Here is a 13,407-nt window from a genome sequence, read left to right as displayed (position 1 = left end):
TATAAAGTGTTGAGGAAGAAGATAGAAATTTTATGGATTTAGCAAGTTTATTGTAAATTTTATATTGAATAATTTTTAATATAACTTACATGTAAATAAGATTTAAAATTCCCAGTTGTACTCTATTACAAACACCTTCAATGTTGGAGGTTAAACTTTTCCATCAAATAATTGTAATTGTAATATTTATTTGAAGTTGTTGTGATAGTACCCATCTAGTGTAATCCATCTAATATTACCAGATGACAACATTGCAACATACAGGTAGTCCCCTGAAGGTACATTAACACAGTAAATGCTCCATTATTATATAGTAGAGCAGCTAAGCAACAAGTTTTGATGAAATTGTTCACTTTTGTGATAAAATCACCAACTTTTCTGTGGAAGTTGAGTAAGGTTATACTAACTCATTTGAGATACAGTGCCAAGTCACAACACTGCCCTAGGGCATGTGTGAAACTTTTAAACTAGGTTATAAGCACATTCAGGAAACCATACGAGTTCATTCAAAATTTTTGTTTTATGTTTAAATAACAAGAATGTGTTTCAAACTTATAGTTGCAGAAAATCTTTCAAAATGTGGCAAAATAAACTGCCTGTAAACACTTCTAATGGAGCCATTATTACAGTGTAAAAGTACAGGCTCAATCCAATAGAAATCAAGACACACGGTAGTGTGTCGTGCGGCCCAAGAAGCCGGCGCGTAACACCCGTGAGTATATTGACAGGAAGAAAGAAAACGCAATTTTCGCACCTCCGTAGCTCTGTGCTTCCTTGATGAAACAAGACGATTTTTGCTGTGGACATTCCCTCCAACTGCAGCACTCCACATTCCAAATTTGAGCGAAATCGCTTCGCGCGTTCCCGAGATATGCGACTTCAAAAATTGGCTCAGTTTCTTCGTTTTTTTTTTCTTCTTCTTCTTCTTCTTCTTCTTATTTTTCTTTTTCTTGTCGCACACTTACAAAAACTGCTATAAAACGCGAACGCGTTATCCGATTGCCTTGAAATTTGGCACACAGAAGGGGGATATAAAGGCGCATCTCGGTACCAACTTTGGCTGGAATACCATAAACAGGCAAAGAGTTATGAGCGATTATTCACGAAAAATAACACCAATATGTTGTCACGCCTACAGGGTAAACCGCGTATGGGAAGAAGCTGAAAATCGGTGGGTGAATAGGTTAACTATTGAACCTCAAACCTTTTGTGGTTTGAAAGAAATCGAGCTAAAAACCAGGAAGATACAACGAAAAAACCAACAGTGTGTAACAATTACGCAATCGAGATAGCTAATAAAAAAACGACTGCTTGCCACGCCTACCAGATAAACCGCTTAGGGTAATGCTTTGAAAATCGTTGTACAGATGGAGTAATCATCTTAGAAAGGCTCATCAATGGTGTAGAAGAATAAGACTTAAAGCCACGGAGTTATAACACGAAATCCAACTTGGTGCGGCAAGTGCGAGATCGAGATACTCTAATAGAGCAGTCATCCTAATAGAGCAGTCACCCTGAAGAGAATTCAAGAGATCAGCTAGAAATAAGAAACCTGTATAGAGATCAGCTACACAAAAGTCACCCTGTAGAGAGATCAGCTAGAAGAAGTTACCTTGTAGGGAGTTCATGCAACTATGAAAAGAGATAGTTCAGCTAGAAAAAATCACCTTGTATTGTTCAGCTACAAAGAAACCACCATGTAGAGAGTTGAGCTACAAACAAATCACCCTGTGGAGAGATCAATAGAAGAAGTTACCTTGCAAAGAGTTCAGCTACAAAGAAACCATCATGTAGAGAGTTCAGCTACAAACAAATCTCCCTGTAGAGAGATTAGCTAGAAGAAGTTACCTTGTAGAGAGTTCAGCTACAAAGAAACCATCATGTAGAGAGTTCAGCTACAAACAAATCTCCCTGTAGAGAGATTAGCTAGAAGAAGTTACCTTGTAGAGAGTTCAGCTACAAAGAAACCATCATGTAGAGAGTTCAGCTACAAACAAATCTCCCTGTAGAGAGATCAGCTAGAAGAAGTTACCTTGTAGAGAGTTCGGTTTCAAACAAATCACACTGTAGAAAGATCAGCTAGAAGAGGTCACCTTGTAGAGAGTTCAGTTACAAAAAAAACCACCATGTAGAGAGCTCAGCTACAAACTAGTGACCTTGTAGAGACATCAGCTAGAAGAAGGTACCTTGTAGAGAGTTCAGCTACAAAGAAACCATTCTTTAAAGAGCTCAGCTGCAAACAAATCACCTGTAAAGAATTCAGCTACAAATAAATCACCCTGTAGAAAGATGAGCTAGAAAAAGTTACCTTGTAGAGAGTTCAGTTACAAAGAAACCACCATGTAGAGAATTCAGCTACAAACTAGTGACCCTGTAAAGACATCAGCTAGAAGAAGTTACCTTGAGAGAGTTCAGCTACAAAGAAACCATTATTTAAAGAGCTCAGCTGCAAACAAATCACCTATACAGAATTCAGCTACAAACAAATCACCATGTAGAGAGATCAGCTAGAAGAAGTTAACTTGTAGAGAGTTCAGCTACAAAGAAACCATCATTTAGAGAGTTCAGCTTCAAACAAATCACCTGTAGAGAGTTCAGCTACAAACAAATCACCCTGTAGAGAGATCAGCTAGAAGAAGTTACCTTGTAGAGAGTTCAGCTACAAAGAAACCACCATGTAGAGAGTTCAGCTGCAAAGAAATCACCCTGTAGAAAATTCTGCCAAAAACAAATTGCCCTGTAGAAAGATCAGTTAGAAGAAGTTACCTTTTAGAGAGTTCAGCTACAAAGAAACCATTCTGTAAAGAGCTCAGCTGCAAACAAATCACCTGTACAGAATTCAGCTACAAACAAATCACCCTGTAGAGAGATCAGCTAGAAGAAATTACCTTGCAGATAGTTCAGCTACAAACAAATCTCCCTGTAGAGAGATCAGCTAGAAGAAATTACCTTGTAGAGAGTTCAGCTACAAACAAATCTCCCTGTAGAGAGATCAGCTAGAAGAAATTACCTTGTAGAGAGTTCAGCTACAAAGAAACCATTCTGTAAAGAGCTCAGCTGCAAACAAATCACCTGTACAGAATTCAGCTACAAACAAATCACCCTGTAGAGAGATCAGCTAGAAGAAATTACCTTGCAGATAGTTCAGCTACAAACAAATCTCCCTGTTGAGAGATCAGCTAGAAGAAATTACCTTGTAGAGAGTTCAGCTACAAAGAAACCATTCTGTAAAGAGCTCAGCTGCAAACAAATCACCTGTACAGAATTCAGCTACAAACAAATCACCCTGTAGAGAGATCAGCTAGAAGAAATTACCTTGCAGATAGTTCAGCTACAAACAAATCTCCCTGTAGAGAGATCAGCTAGAAGAAATTACCTTGTAGAGAGTTCAGCTACAAAGAAACCATTCTGTAAAGAGCTCAGCTGCAAACAAATCACCTGTACAGAATTCAGCTACAAACAAATCACCCTGTAGAGAGATCAGCTAGAAGAAATTACCTTGTAGATAGTTCAGCTACAAACAAATCACGCTTTAGAAAGATCAGTTAGAAGAAGTTACTTTGTAGAGAGTTCAGCTACAAAGAAACCATTTTGTAAAGAGCTCAGCTGCAAACACATCGCCTGTACAGAATTCGGCTACCAACAAATCACCCTGTAGAGAGATCAGCTAGAAGAAGTTACCTTGTAGATAGTTCAGCTACAAACAAATCTCCCTGTAGAGAGATCAGCTAGAAGAAATTGCCTTTATAGAGAGTTCAGCTACAAAGAAACCATCACGTGGAGAGTTCAGCTGCAAAGAAATCACCACTGCCCAAATTTCAAGGCAATAGCTCTTTCCAATCTGAAGTTATCAATTGTGAAAGTTGGCAAATTGGATGTGTGTGGAAGGCCCCTTTTTGCAAATCCGGTCACATATGTATTATATATATAATTTGTACATTTACTGATAAAATATTTTAAGTATATCTACTTCATCTTTACTTCTTCCTGTAGTAAAGAAAAAAAACATAGGTTAAAAAAGTCCCAAAGCTGGCCATAGGCCGGCTTTGGGGTATACAAATACAAAAAGAAATGAAATCTAATCCAAAACAGCCAAGCTGTAAAAAAAGTGTGCGGCCCTCAGAAAGGCTATGGTGAAAAAAGATGTGAAATCCAAGGTGGCGGCCAAGAAATGGCTGTGATGGTAGGTTAATGGTAAAAATTTTAATAACGACAATTCAGGTGAATTTTTGTGCTGCTTCACAAAATTTACCTGAATTGTCATTATTAAAATTTTTACCATTAACCTACCATCACAGCCATTTCTTGGCCGCCACCTTGGATTTCACATCTTTTTTCACCATAGCCTTTCTGAGGGCCGCACACTTTTTTTACAGCTTGGCTGTTTTGGATTAGATAATATATTACACATCTATATACCTTGACCTTCCATGCATTTTAACATTGCAAGCTGATGACATGGATGTACACCTTCATTGTTAAACTTTTGGATATGACTATCGCTTGCTCGTCTATGCAGATACAAAATTTCAGAACATTAATTTACTATTAAATACTTTTATGGCTTCACAGTTTTATTTAAAAAAATTGATTTTGAGGTACTTTGAGCATGATATGATTGGTAATTTTAATGTTGGCACCATATCTAATATGAAATATTATGAACCTAGCAAATATTGTGCCAAGTTTGGTGCTTTTATATATTGAAAAATTGGATGATTTTTTTTGTTTAGCCACTCCATTATAATTGTGGATTTCACACTTTACCACACAACCACAGCAGTTTCACTATGAACATAATGAATTACAATTGAATATAGCTAACACTATAAAGACCGTGACCAGTAAATATGTCGCTTTGTAAGGTAGTTTTCCCTAGGGTATTCCCCATGTGTGCAGTGTTGTGTTCACAATGGTTGCTAGTAAAAGAGATCACCACTATTTAACACTGACCATTTTCAATTCTTAGTATAATGAATGCGGTATCACATGTTAGACCATCATTAAGAAATTCCTGTACATAACATACCCAAATATGGTAATTGTTAAAGCATACAATGATGTGTGGGCATATAATAATGTATTGTGTATATGGTTAATGATAAGATTGTATAATATTGTGCAGTATGATGTGCCATATTACTGTTGTTGTCTCTTTTCATTAATAGGGTAACATAACCCCCCTTCATTATGCTGCATGGAACAATCAGCCTGATGTTATTAGAGTACTACATGAATATGGAGCAGACATCAATTGTCAGAATGTGGTTAGTTGTTAGTATACTGTAAAGTTTGATGAGAATTTGGTAATTAATGAACAGAGTTAAACCAAAAACTTTTCCTTCCTTTATTAGTTTTATTACTAAATGCAACATTTCCTCATCAATTAAATGGTCCCATTATTATTGGTTAATGTTAACTGAGCCTTAGTAACATAAATATGGTGAACGTGTAACCTCTCTAATAGTCATGTACTGGGACAACCATATTTTCATGTTAAAAACATGTTTGGCACCTGAATTTTGCAGAAGATTGTCCATGCTTTAGCAAGGAGATGCATCATTGTAGTAGGTATAGTATGGAGCAGGAGGTCTGGCCTCCACAGAAGCTAATGGTATTAATTTTATACATTTCAGAGTTGAAATTTTTGGTTTTATGCACAATATCTAAATCTTTTCGCCACACAAGTACTGAACATGAGTTGTAAGAAATCAGTAGCTAACAGATTATGTAACAAACTATATAACAGTAATTGGTTATGGCCCTAAAGTAAATTGTCATATTATATTATGGCATACAAAGAACCATGTAAATTTCATTTACATGTACAAACAACTACTAATAGGCTCAGTGTGCCCATGGGGCTACAGTTACAAGTTTTTATACTCAGCAAAATCTGTGTAGGATTCTTAATAGTGTTGTGGTGAGTGTTCTATTAATTGTTCTACTAGAGTATCTTGATCTTGTATAAAATTGTGTTTATATTTGAAATGGGACATGTGACCCATGTGACCCCTGTGGATTAGCCATTGACTAGTTGTATGTGATATTTTTTATAATATCATAATCATTGGTGGCTCCAGGAATATTAACTGGTTTCCAATCCAGACCTTTGGTAACTCCAGGACTAATTATATATCATTACATAGAAAGGAAGACCTACAACTGTTCTTAACTGTAAAGATTACCAATAAGGATTTGACAGCAGTTGATGGACAGCAGTTGATGATGGCCAGGCAAAGAACTGCGAGAAGAACTACTATGATAGTATGATAGTAGGGAAAAATTCCCACCCCTATAGCTCTGCCTAGGGGCATTAACTAGCATTATCTACAGCTACTGTATTATGTTGCTGATATGTACATTCAGGCCAAGGATAAAGGTGAAAGTGGTAGTAAGGCTCAATCCTATTATTCTGCTGAACAGGCAAGGGAGTCTGGGACTCTGGGGACATGTTCCCTCAGGAAAGTACAAGTACTACAACTTTTTTGTTTTAATGGCTTCATCAAGTATAAAAATTTTAGTCAAAAGGTGATGATCGAGCTCTGGTCTTATGCACTGGTTGGAGTGGTTGTATCGATACTGCACTGTGACATCCTTGAGGGGTTAGTGCTGGCATTGTCCATGGCAATACTATTCCATCTCCCCGAGTCTTGATGATTGAGTCCTCCATTCCTTTCTCTGCTGCTCCAATCCTGAAGTTGTGACCACAGTCAAAAGGTGACGATCGAGGCTCTGGTCTTGCATCTATACTGTACTGCAACACCGTTGAGGGGTTAGTACCGGCATTGTCTATCGCAATACTGTTCCATCTCCCATATACAAGTCTTGATGGTTGAGTCCTCTATTCCTTTCTCTGCTGCTCTAATCCTGAAGTTGTGACCAAAATATTAAAAAAAATGGTTATAACATGATAAATGATTATGATGATAACAATTACAAATGTATTTATAGCTGTGTAGCAACTGTGAACTAATTAGGCACTTGCAAGTTTAATTAGGTGTCTGAAGCATTTAACATGCACAGATATGAGATATATTCATGACGTGCAGGCAGTAAAGATAAATTTACTCTAATAGAACAGTCATACTACACCGTAAATTCATACTTCCGAATTTACGGTGTTATGAAACAATCATTTTTATGTATGGATTTTACTGACTCTCCAAGATAATATTCTGCATTAATGTTAATTGCTCATTTCCAAAAAAATTACCTTTTAAACCAAATGTAGAGTCTATCACTGACAAAAATGAGTGATATCCACCCCAAAAACACCTTCGCTGTAAAAAAGGCGCGCCCAAGAAACTACAAGTACCTGGAACCCAGTGTAAAAAACAAAAAGAAAAATTAGCTTAGCTGAAGTGAAAAGTAACTGGTAACTTAAAGAGCTGATATCTGAAGCGGCCAAGAATACAATTACTAAAGTTTAATCCATGCAAGAACACCTTGGCTATAAAACAGGTGTATACATGAAAGTAACTGGCAACTGAAATGGCTGATATCTGAAGCGGCCAAGAATGAATGGTCATATACAACTAATTCAAAAATTTAACACTGAACCTTTATAATTCAGCTGTGTTCTATATTCACTCTTGCTGCATCGTAAAGTAATTTCTTTTAACTATAATTGGCTGGTAATTTGGCCGCCTTTTTTAATAGTCAGTATAATAGAGCAAAAAAAGTTGGCCAAATTACCAGCCAATTAGAGTTAAAAGAAATTACTTTACGATGCAGCAAGAGTGAATATAGAACACAGCTGAATTATAAAGGTTCAGTGTTAAATTTTTGAATTAGTTGTATATGACCATTCATTCTTGGCCGCTTCAGATATCAGCCATTTCAGTTGCCAGTTACTTTCATGTATACACCTGTTTTATAGCCAAGGTGTTCTTGCATGGATTAAACTTTAGTAATTGTATTCTTGGCCGCTTCAGATATCAGCTCTTTAAGTTACCAGTTACTTTTCACTTCAGCTAAGCTGATTTTTCTTTTTGTTTTTTACATTGGGTTCCAGGTACTTGTAGTTTCTTGGGCGCGCCTTTTTTACAGCGAAGGTGTTTTTGGGGTGGATAAGATTTACAGATAGTGAAGGATGACTAAAGATCAAGATACTCTAATAGAACAGTCACTGCAGTTGTTCACAGATACATTTGTGACCAAATTTGACAAGACCAGGCTTCCACGCACATCCAGTTTCAGGGCCAGCTTTAAGGGTAGGCAAGGTAGGCAGCTTCCTAGGGCCCCGGGTCTAAGGGGCCCCCAAACACTAAAACTAGGGGGCCCCAGTTCTTAAAACACAGATTAAATATAGGACTACTTAGTTCTTACTTCTAAGACGGAAGAATCACAATATACAATTCATCGCTCGAGATACGCATCACCAATCTGTACGAGTCACATGACTTTCTCACTGTATATTGGTGGTCATCAATTTGAACGTCATATATACATAGATTTCCAACTTGGATGGATTTTCTATTCCATGTCTCATAAAAGAAAGGCAGCCTGGCACTCTAGCTATATTAGCTATATGGTTAAGCCTAAGTGGTAAAAATCTGCAGTCTTCAAGAAGCCGATATCTTTGATCATTAGAGAAGTACATAACAGTAATGTACATAGGTTAACAGTGCCAGTTTCCTTTTATCATTGCATTGCTTACATACATATAGGAGTTCTGGTGGACGAGTATATACCAGTGGTGGGATACAAAAATGTAAACAGGATAAAGCGGATAAACAAACCTTACGTAAAATTCCTAAATTGACTACATATTATGGTACTCAACAACCAGATCCTGAAGTTAGTTTGCTGCAAAACAATGAGATGGACAGTCAAGAAGAGCTACCTTTGACTCACAATAATCCTTCAAATACCCCCCAAAGCTCCTGTTCTTCTGGTACAGAAATAAATTTTGGGTCTGCTATTACAGCTGAACAACTTGAGTACAGAGATCCTTCACAGTGGCCATATGTACTTTCTGAAAACCAACAAACGTACCCTGTAGAAAGAGGCCCATATCATTCAAAACACCAAAATTACCACATTGACATTAACAAAAGACAGTTTGTTGACACAAACTATGAAGGGCACTTAGCAAATGGAGAAACAGTCAATAGAGTATGGATTGTGTATTCTGCATTGAATAATAGTGTATTTTGTTTCTGTTGCAAACTCTTTAGACCAAATGAGTAGGTCGCATTAGTGACTGATGGATTTCATGACTGGAAGAACATAGGTAAATGCCTACATTAGCATGAAGTCTCAAAAAACATTTGGGATGCATGCAAAATTGGAGGTTATTGGAAACAAACTTGTGTTTTCACACAACAATCGACGAAACAAATCAAAGAATTATCAGAAGTGAAAGAGATAGGTGGAGAAGTGTATTTGAAAGATTATTTGCAATTGTACAGTATTTAACACAGCCAAACCTTGCTTTTCGGGGTTCTGTAGATCGGGTTTATCAGCCACACAATGGAAACTTCCTTGGGCTGGTGGAATTGATAGCAAAATTTGATCCAATCTTGAAAGAACATTTACGACAAATTCAATCTGATGATATACATGATCATTACTTAGGAAAAACCATCCAGATATAGAAGAGCATTTCATAGCTTTTCTTCCTGTTGAGGGAACAAGTGGTAAAGAATTATCTAATGTTGTACTACAGGAATTGGAAACTTTGATCAAAAAACATTCATGGTCAGGGATATGACAATGGGGCTAATATGAAAGGTTACAAGTCTGGTCTCCAAGCAAGGATTTTAGAAACAAATCCGAGAGCAATTTTGCCTCCTGTGCTTGTCACAACTTGAACTTACTATTGAGTGACATGGCTAAATCATCTGTTAAAGGAACAACATTCTTTGGCATACTAGAAAGACTGTACACTTTTCTTTCTGGATCTACAAAAAGGTGGAACATATGAAAGCAACATATCAGTGCCCTTACCATAAAACTACTTTGAGAAACTCAATGGGAAAGCTGTGTTGACAGCGTTGGTGTACTGCAATACCAAACAAATGAAATACATGATGCCTTGATTGACATTTCAGAGAACTTGAATGATGCACAAGCTTGTAGTGAAGCAGAGTCACTTGCTGATGCAATATTAGACTACTCTTTTATTGTTTCAGTAGTGTTTTGATATGACACACTGCTCCGTGTCAACAAAATTAGCAAAGCACTACAACGGGAAGATGCTGATCTCAGTGTGGCTATAGAAATGTTAAGTAGTGTGGTTAAGTGGCTTACAGAGTACAGTGGAACCTCGATTATCCAAACTAATTGGGGGAAGGGTGTTCGGATAATCAAAAGTACATAAGATCGAATATTTATACATTTATATACTGAGCTTTGCTCAACTACTCTAATAAAGCATACACTTTTTGAGAAAATACCCTAATTGAGCAGTTGATTTAGTGTTCTGATAATCGAGAGTTCAGTTAATCGGTGTATGGATAATCGAGGTTCCACTGTATTTTCAGAAAGGCCTTGCAAGTGCCATGGTTGATGTAAGAGAAATAGCCGAGAAGCTAGGTATTGATCCTGTGTTATTTTAAGCCACTCGTATTCGAAGAAAGGAAACAATTTCAGATCTACAGGAAATCTTCAAAGTTGAATATTTCAATGTTATACTTGATCGTGTTATTGTTAGCATCAATGAAAGATTCCAACAGCTTAAAACCCACCATGATAAATTTAGTGTTCTTTAGAACTTTTTCAAGCTCCCACAGTCTAAGGTAGCTGATCAATGTTGACATTTAGAAAGTTCTTTAAGTGATGGAGATGATAAGGATATTGATGGAGCTATGTTAGCAGAAGAGCTTGATGCATTACGAAGTCTGCTTCCTTCGGTAGAAAGTAAAACACCTCGTCAGCTATTGCAATACTTGCACAAAAACAAACTGTGTGACGTTTTCCCCAACACATCTCAATTAGACTCCACATCTGGCTTACAATACCAGTGACTGTAGCATCTGGTGAAAGAAGCTTTTCAAAACGTAAGCTCATCAAAACCATGTCTTCATTCCACCATGTCCCAGGAAAGACTTACAAATCTTGCCATCCTATCAATTGAACACAAAGTTGTGACAACATTGGATTATTCAGAGCTAATAGATAGTGTCTCTAATCTAAAACCACATAAAATCCACTTGTAAACAACTATATTCTATATAATGCACTTGTAAATAAATAATAAATAGTACATTGATCACATGACAGTATTGATTCAGATAAAATGAAACAATGGTGGCTACGTGAAGGTCACTTGTACACTTTGAGAATCTCTGAACTGTGATGATTAAGGGTTTAAATGGTCCCTATGTACACATGTAAGTGCACATATTAATCTGAGGGCGTTCTGGCACAACTTATTTATTTATTATACAGGAATTAAAAAGGCAAAGCCTGTAAATCCTGATCCTATGTTACAATAAATCTATGCTAAACATAATGTCATTGTTCAAGTTGTCAAACAGCTTCTTGAATTCATCAGTTGAATGTGCCTCTACAATACCACTAGGAAGGGACTTCCATTTGTTCACTACACGGTGAGAAAAATAATTCTGTCGAACTTCTCTAAAAGCATATTGCTTGAACAGTTTACAAGAGTGCCCTTTAATTGTAGCCCATGCTCTTGTAAAAAAAGTAGTTTCATCCACATTTAGATCTCCATTTAATATGTTGTAGGTCATGATCATGTCCACATGAAGTCTCCAATACTTTAACTTTGCACTAGAGTTGGTTGATGGCTATCTTCATTTTTGTATTCACCCTTGGTGATGATCTAGCAACATGAAGTTGGAGACCCATTGGATAGCTCCCATTAATATCTATAGCAAGCCGAGTTACAAATAAAAAAATCAGCAGTTGCCACCTGGAAATAATGCTGATTGTGGTCATTAGCACCAGCCCGTGCCACAGTGTGTACAAGTTGTGGCTTACTGACTCCTCCAAGTTGTTGGAAAACCTCTGCAAAAGATTGAAAATGATCATAATTGTACAAAAGCTATTATTTTATACCATCACATGGAGCATAGTTAGCTGGTTATATAGAATATACTGCATAAACAGCAGTATGCACACACACGTAGCTAATAACAGCTAGTTTTGTCAGTAACAGCCATGCATAGTGTAGGGGTTTCTTTGCATAAGAAGTATATAAATGTATGGTGTGCATAGCCCTAAAAAGGGCTACAAGCTTTTGCATGCATACATGAAAGAAAGTAGTTAGTTACCACTTCCTCTAGGTAGGCCATCTAGTTCTGGGGCCCTGCAATCTCTAAGGTCGGCCCTGTCCAGTTTTAAGGCTTTGAGAGATCAAAGCTCAACATAGAAATATGCCATCATCTTCAAATTTTGATCTGTCATGTTACAATGTTATAAAAGCAGTCTCTGAAACTTTCAGGTCAATAGCATGCTGGCAGGTCACGTTACAGTTGGTCAAATTCAAGGAATTGGATGTGTGTGGAAGTCTGGTTTTGTCAAATTCGGTCACATTTTATAATCTAATAGAGCAGTCAAGTTACAATTTTATAAGAGCATATTTGGGGCATAATGAGGAACAACTGGGCATAATTGGAGCACAATAGGGGAAATTTTTGCAGTATTTCTCAAAAGCATATTAGGCAGTGGCATAGCCAGACTATTGTGATGCCAGAGCCTAGCTCTATATTTACAGGAAGTCAATATAGGAAAGACATATTATCTTAGTGTACAAAGCACACCAGCATGAGAAATTAGACCCTCTGAAAGTGAACTGAGAGTGATTTCAGCAGTCTATCATATGCTGTTATTAGCTTGGCAGCTGGTCAGTATTACACTAATAAAATAAGACAATTTCTCTATTCACAGTGCAAACATACATTGAACCATCTTAATTATAGATAGATAGATAGATAGATAGATAGATAGATAGATAGATAGATAGATAGATAGATAGATAGATAGATGATAGATAGATAGATGGATGGATGGATGGATAGATAGATAGATAGATGATAGATAGATAGATAGATAGATAGATAGATAGATAGATAGATAGATGATAGATAGATAGATGGATGGATGGATGGATGGATAGATAGATAGATAGATGATAGATAGATAGATAGATAGATAGATAGATAGATAGATAGATAGATAGATAGATAGATAGATAGATAGATAGATAGATAGATAGATAGATAGATAGATAGATAGATAGAGATAGATAGATACTTTTAAACTCCACACAATCGGCTAAAGCCATTATTCATTGCAGGAGACCAGATTACAGATTCCAGCCAAACATGTTTAGCTAAATGTTACAAATTAGTGTTGATAACTCATTGTTCTCTATAGCTACTTACTATTACACTGTATTGGGTGACTGCTCTTTTTAATGTTGAATTTTTATAA

At 36.7% G+C, this 13,407-nt stretch overlaps 1 protein-coding gene across 1 annotated transcript in view; it reads left to right on the top strand.

Moving 5' to 3' along the window:
* The window catches only part of LOC136257464 (ankyrin repeat domain-containing protein 49-like), a 138,172-nt gene that overhangs the window by 75,122 nt on the left and 49,643 nt on the right, over positions 1 to 13,407 (top strand). Inside the window, exon 3 of the mRNA XM_066050685.1 lies at positions 5,169 to 5,267. Within this exon, the coding sequence (XP_065906757.1) occupies positions 5,169 to 5,267 (99 nt within the window). The remainder of the gene's footprint in view (positions 1 to 5,168; positions 5,268 to 13,407) is intronic.

This window comes from Dysidea avara, chromosome 6 (genome assembly GCF_963678975.1).
Source record: "Dysidea avara chromosome 6, odDysAvar1.4, whole genome shotgun sequence".
NCBI lineage: Eukaryota > Metazoa > Porifera > Demospongiae > Dictyoceratida > Dysideidae > Dysidea > Dysidea avara.
This window is presented reverse-complemented; position numbering and strand designations above follow the sequence as displayed.